Source organism: Diceros bicornis, chromosome 10 (genome assembly GCF_020826845.1).
Source record: "Diceros bicornis minor isolate mBicDic1 chromosome 10, mDicBic1.mat.cur, whole genome shotgun sequence".
NCBI classification, from domain to species: Eukaryota; Metazoa; Chordata; class Mammalia; order Perissodactyla; family Rhinocerotidae; genus Diceros; species Diceros bicornis.
The window spans coordinates 79,255,033-79,276,034 of NC_080749.1; the positions used below are offsets into that span (position 1 = coordinate 79,255,033).

A 21,002-nucleotide genomic window follows, 5' to 3' on the forward strand; every position below is an offset into this window, starting at 1 on the left:
AGTGGAATGCTCTAGAAAAGAGACATGTGTGTGTAGTTCATTAAAAATAAAGCCACCCAAAATAGCTTCTAAAGCTTAGGAGAAAGTATTAGAAAATAAACTTCAGAACAAGAGGACACTCTCACAACTGTGAGCACTATGAACAAAAAACTGATTTACTACTGAAGTAAGCAGATTTACTACTGAGTCTTATAACTCCTATCACCGTGGAGAGTGGCTTCTTTTTAATTTCCATCCTGACAACTGGGTGACAACACCTGTGATCTGTACTCACTTTTGTTCAAAGAGAGAAGATTCCTCATCCAAACTCAGCTTCTTACGCATGGTCCCCTCAATCTCAGCTGCCAGGGATTCCTAAGAAAGAGAGTTTGAGATCTCTATGGTGATTATGTAAGAAGCCTGTCAGGAGAAATGAACTGTCTTTAAATTAAGTATCAGAGTCTCTAGAATCCAATAATTTTGGTGTTATAATGAAAGAAAACAGTCACAGGCTAAAATGCAGGGGAAAAAAGGACTTTCTGGAAATGTAACTTTTAAACAAGAACCAACTACTTTTTCATGATATATTTTTACAGGAAAGCAGTGGAAAAAACCAATATGATCAATAGAAATATTACACGTGCAGATACAAAAAAATAAAAGGTCTGAAAGGCTATAAACCGAGATGTTAATAGTGATTCTGTGGAGGCCAGGTATTTAACAATTTCTTTTTGCTTCTCTGTAATTTCTAACTTTTCTATAATAAATATGTATAGCTTTTATAATACAGAAAACTCATTAAGAGAAAAATAAGCAGGCTTCCCCTTCCCCTGGTCTCCCAGGGGTGAGTATTCAACCAGCCTGGGTGGCATGCTCAATGGGGCCGAGCTGACAATGGCAGGAACTGGAGGTGGTCTGGTGCGAACTCATGAGTTTAAATATATGTAGATGGATACATGAACATAAATGTGAATGGAAATATAGATACAGATGTGTTTCTGTGGCTGTACGTACGAACATATACATATTTCCTAGCTCTATCTGCCAAGAGGGCATGGAAGCAATGACACTCTAGTGGCAAGAGACACACAGCACCTAGATCTTGGATTCTGAATATCATTCCTCATTAAAACTAACCAGAACTCCTTGGAGAAATGGCTGATTCCAGGACTAGGACAGAGAAAGAGCAAGAGGAGTTTGAAGGAGATCCCACTGGCCACATCTGGGACAATTTAAGTATCAAAATAAAAAACAGTCATAGATTATAACCCATCAACTAAAATAGGAATCTATGAATCTGCACTGACATAACTAAATGAAAAAATAAATGAGACAGAAAAGCTCTAACTTACAAAAGAATGTCAATTAATAAAGGTTGAAAATATGATGGAATTAGAAAATCACCATCTGGCAATCATCACAGTAACAACTGAGTCAGACATGAACCATCAATGGGGGCTGAAACTAGCGGGCAAAAGTGTGACGAGGAACAGGATATTTAACAGTCTCCAAGTATCTTCCCACAAAACAGTAACTTTGATCACCTGGTTAAGGTAGTAGCCGCCAATGTTCATTACTGCAAAGTTAATCAGCAACATTAATTTAATTAACTATTAATTAACACTGATTAACTTTACCGTGGAAAACATTGGCAGATACTACCTATTAACCAAGAGATCAAAGTTAATTAACATCATCAGTAATGGGATAAATAGACAATGTGCACCTCCTGATACAATGTACTGAGAAGAACATGGCATTACTTCTGCCAAAAATACATTATCTGAATCTAGGAAACACGAGACAAACCAAAACTGAAGACATTCTACAAAGGTCATGAAAAACAAGCAAAGACAACTGTCCCATGTTGAAACAACCAACACAATGTATCCTTCAAAGGACACTGTTGGGACAATTGGCAAAATTTAAATGGGCTCTGTGGATGAGATGATAGTGTTGTATCAATGTCCATTTCCTGACGCTGATGGTTGTAGTGTGGTTATACAGGAGAGTGTCCTTGTTTTCAGTAAATACACACTGAAGTATTAAGGGGATTAAGGGGTAATAGAGTATATCTGCAACTTACTGTTAAATGGTCCAGGAAAAAAAAAAGGGAACAATACGGCAAATATAGTAAAATGTTAAAAATAGAGGAAGCTAGGTGAAGTATATATGAGAGTTTTTGGTACTATTGTTGGAACGTTATTCTAAGTTTAAAATTATTTTAAAACAAAAAGTTAAAAAACAAAACTTCTGCCTCCATATTCTTCAGAATATCTACTAAAACTTATAGTTTCAGTCTTTTAAAAAATATCACATGCTTGCATGTAAGTGTTTAAGAATAGGATTATTAAAATAACTCTTTGAACCAACATTACAAATTTTGGCATAAACTCAGAAGTTGTTATTAATTTCTTTAATTCAAAAAATATTGTTTATTGATGAATTAAATAAACATGATTCCTGCCCTTATGGGGCTTACATTCTAAGTGGAGTTAAATATACCAAGAAACTCAAGATCTATTGACAGAGGTTTTAGATGTTCAGAGCACTATTTGAATAAGTGGCATGTGGTGGGCCTAGAGTAAGGATGACCCACGTTTAAGTAGCTTTATGGTACCTAGACCTAAACCTAATTTCCTCAGGGTTCATCTATTACAGTCAATCTGAAAGGTCATCTGTTAGAAGGAAGTCTACGATAAGTAAGAGTATTCACGTAGATGCAGATATGGAAATTCAGGCCTAAATCAGTAAGTGAATTCCAGAAACAAGGACAAACCATGTTATCTCTTCTCAATCTTTATACCATCAGAAACCATAACACTCTCAGGACAATCTAATCTTAAACAAGTTTCCTTAAATATATGACATCCTTCTCAGTTCCTTACCCCAGAAAAACCTCCACATGACTGGGAGAAGTAGAGATGAGCAGCAGGGCCAGATCTACTACGAAGTTCCTTTATTTCTTCTTGGGATTCATGTAACATTCCCAGACACTCCATATTCCTCTCTTGTAACTCATGCAGCTAAAAGAAGGGATGTTACGTAATTAGTGTACTTTATTATATTCTCAAAACGACAATGGGGGGAAAAACCCAGTGGGATAAGTATTAATTTTACCTAGAGGGCTAGCTATCTTTATGAATGTAATTTCAATACAAAAACTCTGAAACAAACTAATCAAGGAGAGTTTATATATTTCAAGCTGCCAGAATTACATGTGTCTTGGCCAGAATGATACATAAAGATGATTTCCTAAAAATGTGAAATGTAGCTGAGACAATCATAACTGTTAATTCAATATTTAATGCTTCATACCCTTAAAAAAACTTACAAAGGAAGTATAATAGCTGTGGTCAAGATAGGTTTAGCATAATGTTAGATATGTATATTTTTAAACATCACTCTGAAGTCTGTAAATGACAAGATCAAGTCTATGAAGTATTGTAAATGACGTCAGGGTACTCCATCACCCTAAACAAGTAGTTTCTTCTCCCTTGTTTCAGAATCTTCTTTATAGTTAGATACACAAGCATGGTAAAAGAGTACATAATTTTTGGAGTACATTTTAACTTCAATTTCTTCAAGTATGGGATGTGGACTGGATCATCAGCATCACCAAGGCTGGGGATGCTTAGTAAAAATGCAGATTCTAGGCCCTTACTCTAGACCCCACTCACTTAGAAACCTTTGGGGACGGTGTCTGGGAATCTCCATTTAAAACTCATTTTGTCAAGTAATTCTTATGCATGCTAAGGAAGCACTAAAGTATATTTAACATATAGAATTTTTATGTAGGTAGAAAGTAAGAGATTTCTATTATTTCTCCTGACATATCTTGAAAAACACTTATTAGAAATTTTCTTACTTTAAAAACTGTTGGGTTAGTTCAGGTAAACTAGTAAAAGGGTCACATATTCCTAAAGACTCTTATAAAAGTCGAAGTTTTCTCTATTAATTAAGAAGGATGCTGTCGTGTTATTAGTTTTAGAGACAGAATTTTTAAAATGCTTTCCTTCTTAGATCTCATAATTTCATCTTAATATTCTTTTGTTGTTTTAAATTTGGTAATCACCTTTAATCATTCTTATTCACAAGATGAAAGAAACTATCCATTCCTCCCCTCCCACAGTATTATATAAGATAAAGGAAGATTTCATTACCTCCATTGTCAGTTGTCTTTGGGCATCTTTGGAAGCATGTAGGTGAAGTCTCAGTTCTTCCTTCTCAATCACATGCTAACAACATATTAAAAGAGACATGTGAAGCCTTCTCATATAAAATATAGCCTACTCTCTCTCTTTTTAAGACACCTTAGGAGTGTCTCTCAGGGGTATAATCTAGAGGCCTATAAAAAGCTAACCTTACAAAATCCAAATAAGAGCAACAAAATGGGCAGAATACAAAATCCATCAAGGTGTTCAGAGGACAATGAGCATGAGTCAATAATTGACATCACAACTTTCTGAGGAAACTCTAACTCCATTTTACCGAGAGAAATAGTGACTTGAAAGTCGTTATTCATGATATTTCGTGATAGCAGACTAAAACAGCAATCACATTAAAGCACTGTAAGAGGGCAGGGACTGTGTTCATTTTGCTTAATGTGTCTAGCACTTAGCAGAGTGCACAAAGCTAGGTCAGTGCTTCAGCAAACATCTGCTGAACAACTGAATGAACCGACCTCTTTAAGTTTGTGCTGAAGATCTACAATCTGAGACAAGAGAGAGGAGATCTCTTCTTGGTATCGAATCAGTTCATCACTCTTTCCAGACAATTCTTCAGTCATTCTGGACATCTCAGCATTTGTTTCACCTTGGAAACAAAATAAAAATTTAAAAATTAATATAAATGGTAGGGTAGGGGTTGGCAAATTATGACCTGTGCGCCAAATCCTGTTTCATAACAAGCACTAGACTATCACAAATAGATTTTTCTTTAAGATAAATTTTAAAAATAAACCCAGATAACCCAACAGGGAAAAATAAAGGTTCTTCTGAAATAGGCTAATGCTGGGAATTAAATAGGAGGCAATGAAGCTACAAAGAGGCAAGCAAACTAAAGGTTTCTGCCTCAATCTTTTTCTTTATGAAGGACAAGAAGGCTGAAAAGAGGTATGTGAATTATATATTTTTGCAAGTGACAAGAAATAATCTCATTAATGTCTTTGATAACTCCTCAGGGACGTAAATAAAATCCCACAAGCAATGAAAATTAAACTTAACAAATCTAACAAAGGAACACTTCTGAAATGGAACAGTCACAATCTGTTAAAGCTACTGAGATGCTTCTGTAGGAGAGAGACTTTTTGGGATACCTAGCAGACTGAGCAGGGCCTCTAAAGCAATTCTTACAACCCAGCATTCTTGCATGTGCATGAAACAGAACCTCTAGAATTCTACTGGGGAAATAAATCTTTATTTCATAATAAAAACTTTGACTTCTAAACATAAGTGGCAAAACTATTTTTCAGTATCATATAAAATTATTTTAACATTGACAGAAAGCTCATAATATTTCAAAGGATGGCAATAAGGAGGCAGAAGACCAGGATCTAAGCTCTTGGGCAAGTCATTTCTTCTTTATTTTTTAAAGTGTAAAAGGTGGGTAATGATAGTGCTGATGGAGAAGATTCAATTTACATTCCCTCCGGTTCTCTAATATTCTGTTATTCTAAGGCATAACATTCTGAGGCTGATAGCCCATATGAATTGATATAAAGTTATCATATCTTCTCTTTCAACATAAAAGGCTATATATTTGTAGAAAAATTAAATATCTATTTCTAGTAAAGCTGATCTTTTTTTTTTTGGTGAGCAAGATCGGCCCTCAGCTAACATCTGTTGCCAATCTTCCTCTTTTTGCTGAGGAAGATTAGCCCTGAGCTAACATCTGTGTCCATCTTCCTCTATTTTGTATATGGGATGCCGCCATAGCACGGCTTGATGAGCAGCGTGTAGGTCCCTGCCCGGGATCCAAACCTGCGAACCCTGGGCCGCTGAAGTGGAGTGCACAAACTTAACCACTACGCCACCTGGCCAGCCCCAAAGCCGATCTTTTCTAATTGATTTATTTTTTAAAATTATTTTAGTTAACAATAACCGAATATACCGAATATATTTCGTCAAACCGAAATATATTCCTTCATAAACACATAGTTGGCACTTAATAAATACTCATTGAATGTTAGGTTTTATGCCATCATTTAAGCCCTGGCTCTGCCACTTATCAGCTTTCTGATTTTGGCAAATCATATTCTCTATAGGACTATTTCCTCACCAACAAAATAAGAGCTTTGGCTCCTTTCACTCTAACTTGCTATAACTGATAGAAATACAGGTCTTTATTTAATGACGACGGCACTTTAAATCAAAGATATTCTTAAACGTACATATGGTACTTTATTTAGGGTTGTAGGCTCAATGTGATATTCTAAGATTTTCAGTAACTATTTAAAATCGTTTCTTGAGATGCTTCTACCGGAACCATTGATCTAATTTCTGAGTTGGTGATATTCTATCAAATAACTGTACAAAGGCTACGAACGAGAACACATTAATACTTACGAAGTTCTTTAACACAGTCACTGACAAGCTGTTGTTCCTTCTCTTCATAGGTAATGGTTTCTGTCTTTATGTGACAAGCCTTCAAGAAAAAAAAATATCAGTACGCGATGATATGGTCTAATGATTTTATAGTATTAACTAAAAATACCCTTTAACTCTCCTTTGACGATAAAAGTTCATTATTTACAAAGGAAAGAAAAACCCATAAAGCTTTATCCACCATAAAATAAAGTAAGAAAAAGGACATGACAGACATTTCTCTCCTCCTTCTCCTCAGGACCTTTGCATATGCCTACTTATCCCCCTGGCCCCTTTCCTCCACCATACATCTCTGCCTTGCTAATCCCCAGCCTCAGCTAAAATGTCACTTGCTTAAGTAGGATTTCTTTGATTTCTACCCCCGAGCTCACAAAACCTTGTAATTTTCCAATATTGTTCTTACCACAGCTGTAATTATTCAGTTATTTGTGTAAACTCCACAAGATATATATTCTATGCTGTGGCTTTCTCTATTTCATCTGTCAGCTTGCTATTATCCACTTTTTAGTGAGATCTCAGTAACAATGGGAGGCATATACATGTGCCTTGGCTGTCACCTCCTCATTGGGATGTCAAGAGCAAATCCTTAGTAACGCCATATTTCACCTCAATACTACCTGGACCTAAACCTTATAGTCTTTAAAGTAAAGGAAAGTGGGAATTAGGTTGAATGTACCTTGGATCGAAGAGCCATATTCTCTTCTTCCAGTTCCTTGAGCTTTTCCTGCAGCATGTCCAGCTGCAGCAAACCTTGAGATAAGCTAAAGGACTCATTGAACCGAAGAGGAGTAGAACAGCTGGAATCGGTCTCACTCTCTTCAGAAGCAATGGAGACAATTCGAAGTAACTCATCTTTCTTGGACAGCTCATGCTGCAGCTGATTAACCTGCACATCGACAGCACTTGATTCACAAGATGTTCCTTATTTTGCATTATTTACATGCAAAATAGCTTTTAACTCATGGAGCAATTGTTTCTCACCATAAAACAAAATCATAAAGCCAGATGCTAGATTTTACTGACTAAAGTAACAAGTGCTAAAAAAGAGAACAAACCTCAGACACTTCCTAAGCTATAATTTTAGAGCATTAACCAACAATACAGCTTTTTCTATACTAGGTGAAAAGAAAATCCAATTTTCATGGTCTATATAATAGGAATATAGGAGGAAAATTTCACATAAGATAATGATACATTCAGAGTTAAAAGCAAAGCAAAACTGAAGAACTTTCAAAGTATCAGAACAGACACCTACTTTAAATTCTCACCCCAAAGACTCGCACTTTTAAGCTCTAGAACTCTATATGACTTCCTAACTTTAGTTCTAGGGAATAAATATTTTCAATGCAAAGTTTCAAATGGTATTAAACATAATGCATTTATAAAATATAAATGAAACCAGATAATAACAAATTACAGAAAATTTTAAATGTAACCATTCAAGTTAATAAATCAGATCTCGCTAAAAATATTTATTGCTATGGAATAAATATATTTCATAAATTTCTTTTCCTTTTCTCCTTTCATTTGGGTTTTTGAATAAAGATACTTCATTTGGGTATCTATTGTTTGGGTATAAATTTTTTAAAAATAAACTTAAGATAAGATCACACACAAAGTCTACACAAAGGGGTGAGGATAGAGTCGAATCTAAGCAGGGTACCACGAGTGCCGTAGCTACTACCATGGGCTTTTATATCGATTAAGGTGGAATCGCACAAGCACTCCTCTGTAGATAACACTTCATTTCTCTACTGGTTAGTTCAACAGTTGCCAACAAAGTCAACATGTACTGGTGTTATTTACCTATCTATTGTCATCACTTTGGGGACACCCAGGAAAACAAATTTCTCCATTGTCCTAGACCTAATTATTTCATGCTGCAAATACCTGATCAAAGACTTACTTGATCAAAGGCTTGTCCCAGTTGCTCCTCCAGGGCTTCATTTTGCTCAGACAAGACATGGTTCCGCTTTAAGAGAGCCTGTCCAATTCGAGCAGCTAGCTCCAGATCACGATCCCTCTGTTAAAATATCAAATACGTCTTTCAAGTACAAACAAAATTAAATGGTAGTTTAGAAACTTTGCATTCAATTTTGCTAAACTCAAAAGCAATGTCCTAGAAAGTATCAAGTTCCATTTTAATGCCCAGATTCGACAAATGAACACAGGGCCTGGCACACAAGCGGTGTTTAACATATGTTGGTCAAATGAATGACTACCATAGTTACAAATGCAAGAGGGCATTTCTTTTCTTGATATCAAGTGAGATTTATCGATCACTCGATTAATTAGGATCCAGCAACTCAACCTTTAAACTTACAACTTTGTGGAATCAGAAAATCAATATACTCTTTTAATGAGGACAGGGCCTGGCACACAGTAAAAGCCCAACAAATATCTGTTGAATGCATTTGCCTATCAAGCATGGTAATGATACAGTAGGTATATTGAAAACAGTTCCAGTTAGGGCAAAGTTTATATGCATCCAGAGACAGAGGCTTAGAGGAAAGCACAATCAAGAGCCCTATTGTTAACTGGTGCAAAAATGATGACGTGAAATAAAATAGGGGATAACAGACTGAAGTTTTGAATGCAGGGAGGCCTATAGAAAAGCTAAGCAAGGCAAGAGTTACTCTTTCTGGGTAGATGGTGATACTTAGCAAGGGCACAGGAATCCCATCTACATGGTGGTGGTGAGGATTGTATTCTGTAAAACAGAAAACTGTCAACATATATCTAACTGCCTTATATATGAGCATGGGTTCCACTTACATTAATCACTACAAATAAAATAAAGCTTCTATCTTTCTACTCCATAGCACGTGAAAACAGATAGATGGATTATCTCCAAATTTTCAAGGCCCACTTAGCTCATTTTCGATATAGGCTAAGTGGCATACACAAAATCAATATGAGGAGCTGGGGGGAGAGGGGAGAAGCGTACTTCAAAGAGAAAGACAGTTTCAGTAAGATCAGCTGAATTTGAAGTGTAAGTAGAGACCTCTAAGACTACCAATTAATAGAGATACACTATACATACTAAAAATGTCACGGACAAAGTGAGCTCAAATAACAGCCCAAACCGAAAGGGAAAAAGAGAAGATGCTCCAAACTGCTGGTGTTGATTTGCAATGGAGCTGCTTCTTGAATGGGCAGCTCTGCTCCAGGTTCAGTAACAGCAAAGATTTATTAAAAAAAATTTTTTTTTCCCCTTTTTCTCCCCAAAGCCCCAGTAGATAGCTGTATGTCACAGTCGCACATCCTTCTAATTCCTGTATGTGGGACACCGCCTCAGCATGGCCGGGCAGCGCGTCGGTGCATGCCCTGACTCCGAACCCGGGCCGCCAGTAGCGGAGCACACGCACCCAACCGCCAAGCCACGGGGCTGGCCCCTTAAAAAAATTTTTTTCTTAAGATTGCTTTTCTAGGACAGGGAAGCCAGCAGGCACCACTATAACAACAACAAATTAAACTCTCTACAACTTCCTAACAACAAACTTCAGGAACCATTCTACTTCGGAATGCCAGTGCATGTCAGTTGTTCAGCTGTAACAACCTTATACAAAATAACCCAGAGCAAAGACATCATCATTTTTCATTTGATGTGCAAAATTTCATAGATTCTAAATGATCCTTAAGTTTTAGCTTTTTGTACTGAAGAAAGAAAAGATATATTCCTACCTCTGCCAGAAGATGTGTAACCATGTCGATGTCATTGTAAGTTTTGGTCATCTGCTCCACCCTGTCTGTGCCTAGAACTAAGACAGTTAAAAACAACTGTTTATAAGATTAAAAAAACACCAGGAAGTTTTAAATATTCATTGAATTGAAAGATAACAACAACAACAACAAACCCAGACTTTTACAAAAAGCCATTCAGGAGAATAAAAATATATGTGAAAAAAGAAAAGAAATGTTTCATGTATTAGACACTCAGTAAATAGACCAATTATTACAGACAAAATGTCCATCATACAGTGAACTAAGAAAGTATCAAATGATCACAAGGAAGTTACCTCCTAACTATCTCTGCCTCCCTCGGTAAGATTAGAATTTTGGCCCACTCACACTAGAGAATGTGGGCCTGGAGAATGGATTACATCGCCAGTTGGTTTATATCCTAATCTAAATTAAAGTTACTGAATGCTGAGTTAGTGAGGGGTTTTGCTATTACAAAGGAATTCATTTAGAATTCTGTTGTGATTGTCTTGAACATCTATGACCACCTACCATGTGAGCTAATATCAGTACACAAAGAATAGGACTTGTAGGACTTTTTGTAGCTCTGTCATGAACTATAATCCTTTTTAGCTTAATTGAGCTAAAATTAAGCTAAAGTTTTTAATTAAAAACCCTTTTTCTTTATGATAATCTTCATCATATCTAAGCCTTTGCTATAAAATAAATTGTATACTATACAGTTGGTCAAATCCACAGATACGAAACCCATAGACATGGAAGGCCAACTGTATATTCATTGTACTGCGCCATTTTATAGTATAAGGGATTTGAGCATCCTTGGATTTTGGTATCCATGGGGATTCCTGGAGCCAATCTCCCACAGATATTGAGGGACAACTATACTATTACTTGCATAATTCAAGCCCAGTATTTCTGCACTTCATAAACTGAGGAACTGCCAAGGCACTTGGATAATTTAGCCCCAAAGAGGACAAATATGACCCCAAAGATTCCAGTCACAATCAACAGTATCTTTTTAAGCTAATGATGTTTAATAAAAGAGGGATCTTTTTTTTTTATTGCGGTAACATTGGTTTATAACATTGTATAAAGTTCAGGTGCACATCATTATACTTCTATTTCTGCATAGATTACATCATGTTCACCGCCTAAATACTAATTACAATCCATCACTACACACACGTGCCTAACCATAAAGGGATCTTTTGACTGGGGTGCATTTCATGATACAGATTTATGTTTGACTTAGATTGATTTTATAACTATTTTGTCTTGAAGAAAAAACAGAGACTTGGAGGCAGAAAAGCTGAAAAGTGGAGTGTTATCATCCCCATTACGGAACCTGACTCTCAGAAGGCCCATATTTATAATATGGAGGTGATAACACTCATCTCACAAGGTCATGAGGACGTTCAATTATGATAATCTACTGAGCAGTATTCAGTAAACTGCTAACTATCATACAACTGTTTACAGATGTTCCTCTTCAGACACAACTGGTATATATGAAACAGCTCTGATTTTAAATTCTCTGTAAATAATTCACTGAGTTGGCAGTAGATACTATGATGTAAGTCATCTGTAGTTCCTCAGTCCCATCTCAACACTTGAGGTTGCCCGAAAGACACTATTAGACATGTTTCACTTTTTATCTGAGCTTTTAATTTTTCTTCCTAGCATCACTGCTTAAAATGAATCTGGGAATTACTTAGGGATTAATTATTAATGATAGTCTTATTCCTAGTTCAAAGTAAAATAAAAGTGCTGGGTTGATGGTATTAGGAGATAGCTAAAAAAGTTTTAAACTGAATATAATTAAAAAAAAAAACAAAAACAAAACACCAAAACCTGGAAAGAAACATTTTTACTCCAAAGGAATTTATATTTACAAGTAGAGAAACTAGCCCCATAATTTAATCACGGGGCCAAGGGAAACAGGCTTTTGGGCCTAACGCATCTTCACAACTGAACGTGGTAGCACAGCAGGAAAAAAGGATTAAAAAATAAGGTAGATACAGTATGTGGTCTTTTCTACTTCTGGTCACCATATAGTCATGTGCCGCATAATAATGTTTTGGTCAAAGGTGGACTGCATACATGACCGTGGTCCCATAAGATGAGTACCTTATAGCCTAAGTGTGTAGTAGGCTGTACTATCTAGGTTTGTGTAAGTACACTCTATGATGTTCACACAACAATAAAATCGCCTAACGACACATTTCTCAGAACGTATTCCCATCATTAAACAATGCATGACTGTAATAAGATGAGGGAAAATAAATCACATCAATATATCTATGCTCTAAACTAGTTACAAGAAAACCAGCCAATGGTTGCACAACCAAATGTAAACTAGGGCAGTGGGTCTCAACTCCAGATTCTCATTTAACTAATTTGGAGGTGCCCCAGGGCACAGGTAGTAAGTAAAAGATGCCCAGGTGTTCTGATGTGGAGCTAGGAATGAAAACCAGATCCAGCATTAACACTCAAAGCAAGAACCAGGAATCCTGGAAACTCAGCCAAAAAACAGTTTTTACACAACTGATTTAAAAAATACATGACACGGCTTATATTACATGGCCGACCAGAAGTCAAACTAGTAAGTTAAGGTTGTAATGAATAGCTGTGAGCTACAAGTCACACATGATGAAAGGGGAAGAGAAAATGAAGGATACAGTAACACAGAAAAGAAGTAAAACATGTTTTAGTAGGAGAAACTAAAACATATTTCCTATAAATGCTTACCGCCTGTCATGATCTGAGAATTTAAAGCTGAACCTTAAGAAGTTATCTAATTTAATGATCTCATTTTCTTGTATGCGGAACCTTGACTGAGAAGACTTACATGACATGGCCAAGACCACAAAGCAAGCTATTAGTGGCAAAGCCAGGATAATAATGAGGTGAAAACAACTCCTACCACAGAAGGTCTTAAGAAAAAACTTAGGCCTAAGCATTCCCAGTAATGGGCTCTTTGTACAGTGCTGCTGTTTCTACCACAGCCCCACTAAGAACATCAAAAGGCCTTTACTTGGTGAAATACTATAGTATCCATCTGTGAACCCACGTTACAAAACAGCATAGATCCCAACTTTGTTTTTTAAAGTATGTACATATCTATATATGTCTATACACAAGTGAGGCTGGAAGGATATACATTAAAATGTTAACAGTGGTTATCTCTGGGTAAGGATTATGGTTATCAGCTATTTTCTTTTCAGTTTTTTGCTAATTTTCCATGAAGAACAAATGTTATCTTTGCAATTAAAAAATAGCAGCTCTTGCTAAGTGGTTCCAAAAAGCAAAAATGAATTTTAGAATGCTTAAATATGTGTTATTATGGCAAAGAAGTTAGATAATGCAACCAGAATTCTTAGATTCTTATATTTTATGTGAAACATAAAATATAAACATAAAATATAAACTACCAAGCCCCAAAGGCTGGGGCACCGGGGGCAGAGTTGCTCAATTGAGTCAGTCAGTCACAAAGCAGACAGGAACACAATGGATTCCTCTCTGCAGCCTAATCAGTTCTGTCTCCTCTTCCTTATCACAATACTCCTGATACAGACATGCGCTTGGGATGACTCCAAAAGTAGTCGGGGCAAAGCTCTTAAGTGTTCTCTTGCCATTTGGACATTGTGATTAAATGCTTCTAAAGCCATAGACTAATTCTTCCCTGGAATTCTGGAACCAAGAATGCAGAGATGGCCAAGCAGGCTGACTTTATTATAATTAATCCTATCAAATTATATTTTCCCTTCAGTTCTCAGCTGTTAAAATTAAAATGTTAAATGGTACAGAAATTAGCAATGCTTCATGTTTGTTTCTAGACAGGAACTTCCCTAACTCTCTAAAAAGAAACTTATACATCAGGGAGATGATAAACTTATAAAAAAATTTTTTATTGTGGTATAATTGACATATAGATAAACATTTTTACAGAACAATTTGCAACTTGGTTTCCGAAGGTTGTTAATTAATGTTCAACATTTTTGGTGTAACATTTGAAGGCTCTAATGTTTCTGAAAAAATATGGGGGGTAATATACATAAGCACTTCACTAATTCTTACTTTATGTTCTAACTCTGCATAACTTTACATCAACTACTCCAATCTCACATTTTTTCAGGATGGGAAATGCCAATGTCAATCCATTTTGATATCTTTGTCATTTATATGAGATGGTGCTTGATAGTTCTTTCAAATGTCCCTTTTCAAGATCTAGAGTTTTTACCACACTCAATTTTAAAAAGACTACTAATTGTCATTACACTCCAACCTTCCTACACCAAAACACAAAGCCAAAACAACAACAACAAAAGAAACGAAACACAAGCACTGCCCACGTGGCATAGCAAAAGCTGCAACAGCTCCTGACAACTACAGATAGGTCTTGAGGTTTTAACTCCAAAGAAGTGACGGCAGCTCTTGCTGCTATAATATAGAGATCTCTACAATACCAAAAACTGCCTTCAATAGAACTGAGACAGAACAAAAAGAAGGAGAATGATGATATATACTATCTAGGGCAGCCTTTCTCAACAGGGTTCCAGGGGACAATTAAGCCTTACATGTAGGTGATGATTTGGGTGACAATTTTCTCAGTTCTCCCAAGGATAATACTTAGCCAGTACATGACACATAGGCGATAAGGTCATCCAGTATACGATAGGTGTCTCAGGGCAGATGGCTTAATTCTTTTGTGGAATTGGTTGAGAGGGCTCATCTGAGGAATTCTAAATCTGCTTACCTCTATGATCTGACCATGGTTAATACTTCCTGAACATTATCAGTTATATTTCCTCTCCAGCCAATAAAGGTCAATGACTTTTTTTGTGTGTATATGAGGAAGATTAGCTCTGAGCTAACATCTGTTGCCAATCCTCCTCTTTTTTGCTGAGGAAGATTGGCCCTTGGCTAACATCCATGCCATTCTTTCTCTACTTTTTATGGGATGCCGCTACAGCATGGCTTGATGAGTGGTGGGTGTGTAGGTCCACGCCCGGGATCTGAACCTGTGAACCTCGGGTTGCTAAAGTGGAGCGTGCGAACTTAACCACTACACCACCGGGCTGGCCCCCAAGGCCAATGATTTTTGAGGGTAGAGCTTGAAGAAAAGCATAACTACCAATCAGAAATAATAATTACTACAACTGTATTTCTCTGCAAAATTGTACATTCTCCCTAATTCCTTAAATTCTCTAATTAATGTCACTGTGAAATGACCATTTAGCTTTGGGTGACAAAACTTTATATCAGTGGGTCTCAAATCTGAGTATGATCATCAGTACTATTAGGAGGACTTGTTAAAACACAGACTGCAGTGCCACACCCCCAGAGTTTATGATTCTAAAGATCTGGGGGTGGGCCCGAGAACCTGCATTTCTAACAAGCTCCCAAGTGATGTTGATGCCTTAAATAAAACTTATATAACCAATCATTTTCCCCCCTTTTTTTCTTACAGATTAGGAAGTAGTACAGGTGATCCCTCACCCCCCGACCCACAAAACATCCTGAAAGGCAGATCAGGTTTCTATTTTTACTCTTCACTGCTCACCCTAATGCTCACTCTGGGTCTCATTCTTAATGAAATTAAGAAAACCCTGGAGTGACATGTTCTGCATGCAAAACATTCTTTGACTATCTTACATTTTGTGTGTGTATGGCAGGGACTAGGATGGAATTATTTTTTTTGGACCTACCCAGTACTCTCAAGTGTTCTATTTTAAAAGTAAACAATCTCCTTCTGGCTTGGTGGGGGCTTCAGAGAACAACCAGTATCCTTTCATTCATGCGAGAGAGGCTCCCAACGCAAAACCCTGCTCATGCTTCCTTCCAAATTTATTTTCTTCTCACAGCTCTTTCAATTTCTTTATGTTATTGAAGAGAAAGTACCACTTCTTTTTATTAGCTGTTAAGTTCACTCTAATGAGCACCAGTGTCTACTGGTACGTGAGGGGAGCGGGGATAAGGAGGGGCTGAAGGAGCACAAGGGAGTGAACCGAGGATGGCTTGCCAGGTACTGAATAATTATTCAAAACCACAAATCTTGAAATCTCAAGGGGATAGAAAACTGTGGGAAAGGGTAAGAGAATGTTTTGTTATCTTGCTTTTTAGAACCTTGGCCTATTCGCTAAATAGTAAATCACTTATCTTTTACATTCATAAGATGCAAATTCATAATGAAGTTTATTTATAGTTGTGTGAACTGTTAACCCAAAGAATTGATACCTTTAAAATAACAGTGACATTAAAGTACAACAAAGATAAAGTATAATGGACCAATTATAATCCCGGCCTATTTGCTTCATGGTCTTAGGTATATCATATATAGTTTCATTTTCATATTGTTGAAGTAGAAATAGTACCATTAGACTAAAGGAATAGGATAGTTTCCTAGAGCCTGGAAGTACGGATCTATACCATCCTAGTATCTGAAGTTTTAAATTGCTCCCCTGAACATTAGGGCTTGTTTTGCATAAAGTCCTGAAAACCAGGTATTTTAGAATTTGCTTATCTTTTATTTTCCAGTCTTTTTATTTAAAACTCATCCTAAAAGTAACTCCATTAAATCATGATCTAAGACATCTTCCTAGCTACAGTTCCACCCCTCAGTGGCCTGAAGGAGAAAGAACCGGTAAACGAAGGCACACTTTTTGTGCCACTTTATCAAAATAATGACAAACTAAATTTATCCTGATGAAATTTCAGTTTGAAATTTTCTTCTCATAAATCTAAAAACTTGTGGAACAAAGGGAAATGAAAATCAAAAACAGTGTTCCTTCTAAAAAGCATTTCCCAGAAAATCTCAAGCAAGGAACTTCTCAAACTAGAAAGTTAAGAAAACCTGAAGAGACTTAATTTAATATTCAACTATTTAAAAGAATTACTGAAGATAGAAATAAAGTTTGAGTTTTCTGATATTTCAATTCAAGTTTAAACAGTGTTTACAATTCTTTTTCTGAGCAGTTAAATAACCTGGTCCTAAGAAACTACTATTAAAAGTGAGTTACTGATTACTATGAAAATGAGTATTTCACAACAATCATTATCCAGCTACAATCTTTAAAAACACTGAAGCACTCACTGGGAAAATGTCTAGGTTCTGATGCAATCTCATATCTAATTCAAATGGAAAGAATTTCACAAAGACACCAGTGTTGAATTTGCAGACTTATTTATATAGTCTAACATTTTTATAGTGAATGAATAAAAAAAGTAAGCTCAGCCTGAATGCAGATTTTTGGAACGAGGTCAAAAATAAAAAACCCTCCATACGTTAAAGTTTAAAAGTGTTCTATTTAATTTTGTCATTTCTAAGAGCTTGGTGTAAAACAGAGTTATTTTCAGGACGAATCTGGATTAGCCTCTCACTGAAATATTCTCTATGAATCCTTAAGTAAATAATGAAGAGTACTCTACAGTGTGCACTTATTTCTCCTTGGCATTATTAAAACTACTCATGTATCCAAGAATCCAAGAAATACGCTTCTTATGACTGACAGTTCCTGTGACTGTGTTCAATAAGGAAAATAAGAGTCAAAAAGCTGATGGCTCAGGATATCAAACTATTGGGATAATAAGTGTTGAGAGATATAAAGGCATATTAAATTTTTAAATAATTTCACTACTTTTTTTTTAAAGTTCATTTTTCTACTCAGTCTGAGGAAAACATCAAGTAAAAGATGGGAGAAATGGAGACATGTGAGTATGCTTGCAACCCTGGACACTCAGAGTCATAAGAATGACAAATTTTAGCATCAGACATAACACAATTCGAATCATCTCTTCATGCAGTTAAATCAGTTCGAGTTAAACTCAGTACACACCGAACAACGGCTAGGGACGTCAAACGTTTTAAAAGTCAACGCCAAGATATTCATGATCTTTATTTAAATGGACAAACTCTAAAGGGGTAAAAAATACTCACTCATATAACGGAAAGTCTCTTCAGCGAGGACTGGAGAAAGGGCATCAGACGCATGTTGCTGCTGGTGTGGGGAACGAGTCCAGTCTTGATTTTCATACAGGAAGAGAGAGTCCACTCTCAGCTTATACTGGGGTAGCTGTTCTTCCAGCAAACTCACCAGCTCAACTTCAGGGAGATCCTCATTGGAGCAGACATCTAAAGAGGAGACGCCATGTAAATGAATCTAATGTATTTCAATTTACTAGGCTACAGAGAAAAATTGGTGAAATTAGTTTTGCAAAAGTAGGATAATCAAAAAAACACGAGCCAAGATCATTTCTCCACTGATTTTTATTAATATATCCTGGTACTACAGTTGGTCTTTCTCTAGCTTTCTTTAATATGAGAACTTCTATAGTAAAAATAATACCATGAATTTTAATTGTACCCTATCTAAAAATATATTGCTTAGTGAACATAACTATGTTTTTAATGTTTAAAATGAATTTAGACAAATTTTTTATTTCCTCCTTATCAATCTATTTAGCGCTGCTTAAAAGAGATCAGATCTCAAATAACTTATATGCTTGGAGAAAAAAGGCAACACAAAACTACCAGTAGAAATTAGCCAGTTCAAAAGGAATAAAATTACATCTTTTATAATAACAGAATTTGAACTCTGTGGGAGGATTCTTCAAAATTTGGGAAAACTACGTTTTAGTATACTCTCACAGCAGCTAGATTAAAAAAAAAAAAAAAAGAACATTTAGTGGTTAAACGTTAACCAGTAAGGTTAACATTCCAGCACGGTGTCCAGCACCGGTCCTGGAATAAGTACTTTATCATTTTTATTTGAAAGATATGGTACATTTAAAGTCCTAAATACCTTTCCCATCACTGCTCTCTTACCTGCATACCTCTAACTCTCCCACTGCATACACATCTCTGAACACACCCAGCCTTCTCTGCCTTGAAGTGTTTGCTCCTAGCTTCCTGTTCCAAATACTGCCCATCATTTAACACCTCTCAAATATGGCTGTTTACAAAAAAGGGAAAGTTATCTCTTTTAATGTGCTTAAAATACTAGCACTTAAAATAGAGAAAATACAGGATGTCATATCAACCCTCTCACTTTTTAAAGAGATCTGGTATTTCCTTTGTGGGCAGTGTAAAGAAACATGTTCTAACTCTGGGCAAGAACAACAAAGTTCATCTTAAGAAAACATACCTTTAAAGAGTAAATTTCTACAACTTGACCTTAACTTAACAGTGACAATTTAATAAGCCAAATACAAGGAGGCTGACAATACCACACAACCCTATTCACCCAGAAGGACAAGCAGTGGCTTCATAACCACAAAGATGAGGTACACTTATAACCTTATATATGGTTCTAAAGAAGCTCTCAACCCTTAGCAGATCTCTTAAATAAGAGCCAAACTCTACTTCTATGAATTCCACATGATTATCCAAATTTTTCCTGCCACAAATATATCACATATAGATTGTCATTGTAATACCTGTGGGAAGAGAAGTTGACTATAAATAAGGCAGAACTAAAAACAGATTCTTAGGCATTCAAGGGTAAATTGGAAATGAAGAACAAAAGTAATATTCATTAAAAGAGCTACGATTCCCTAGAAATTTTTTTTAATTAGCATTAATAAAATTCTGTGAAAATTCAAGGTTACCAATTCCCTACTTCCAACAGTCAGGACAATCAACAAAGATCATAGCAGGGTCACGCCTAGTGGTAGTAGGGTTAAATTACTGCTAGAATAAAGCACACAAGAGTGTGGTCTAGAGTGTGATCTACAGACCTACATAACAAAGATTAAAGAAAAGTCACAAAAGGATTGATCTTATCAGCTAGTAACGTAAGGACCTGTCAAAACAAATTTTAACAGTCTTCCAAGGAAGATAACAAAATCCAAATATCTAACAATGTAACATTCATAATGTTCAGTGTTCAATAAAAAATTACTAGATACACAAAGAATAAGCAAATTGTAATCCATAACCAGTTAGAAAATGAGTCAACAGAAACAGGCCTAGGAATGATAAAAATGATAAAATTAGTAAGCAACAATTTTAAAAGTTATTACTAATATGCTCAAAGATTTAAAAGGAAAACATGAACTTGATGAAAAGAGAAACATAAGATATATCTATATTTATAAAACCCAAATAGAACTAGAGTACAATATCTAAAATGAAGAATTCATTGGATAAGATTAACAGACAAGACATTCTCCAGAAGAACAGTAGACTTAAAGGCATAGCAATGGAAACTATCTACAATGAAGCATAGAGAAAAAAAGACTGGGGAAAAAAAGAACAGAGCATCAACGACTTGTGTCACAATATCAAGCAGTCTAACATACGTGCAGTTGCAATCACAGAAGAGGAGAGAGGTGAGAGTGGAAAGAATATTTGAAGAAATAATGACCAATCTCTTACAAATTTAATTAAAACTATAAACCCATAGTTTAAGAAAGCTCGATAACTCCAAGCAGGATAAACACAAAGAAAACTCAAAGAGACAATCCTAAAGCAGAAAGAAAAAAAGAGACACATTTCATCTCAGGGAACAAAGACAAGAATGATTTCATAGGAAGCAATGCAAGGTGGATGACAATGTAATATCATTGAAGTGCACAGTCATTCAAGCACATAGAAAAGTCAACTTAGAATTCTGTACCAGAGAAAACACTTTTCAAAAAGGTGAATAAAGACTTTTTCAGATAAGCAAAAAACTGACTATTCATATTACAAGAATGTTCAAGTTCTTCAGGCAAAAA

General features: G+C 36.0%; 1 protein-coding gene across 9 annotated transcripts in view; it reads right to left on the bottom strand.

Annotated features, from left to right (window-relative positions):
• TRAK2 (trafficking kinesin protein 2) overlaps positions 1–21,002 on the bottom strand; it is a 63,343-nt gene that overhangs the window by 12,281 nt on the left and 30,060 nt on the right. For all 9 annotated transcript variants that reach the window (XM_058549598.1, XM_058549591.1, XM_058549595.1 and 6 more), the window contains 9 exons: positions 18,223–18,417; positions 10,269–10,345; positions 8,491–8,607; positions 7,261–7,470; positions 6,546–6,624; positions 4,664–4,794; positions 4,143–4,217; positions 2,868–3,005; positions 275–354 (listed from right to left, as the gene is read on the bottom strand). In XM_058549598.1, the coding sequence (XP_058405581.1) occupies positions 275–354; positions 2,868–3,005; positions 4,143–4,217; positions 4,664–4,794; positions 6,546–6,624; positions 7,261–7,470; positions 8,491–8,607; positions 10,269–10,345; positions 18,223–18,417 (1,102 nt within the window). The remainder of the gene's footprint in view (positions 1–274; positions 355–2,867; positions 3,006–4,142; positions 4,218–4,663; positions 4,795–6,545; positions 6,625–7,260; positions 7,471–8,490; positions 8,608–10,268; positions 10,346–18,222; positions 18,418–21,002) is intronic.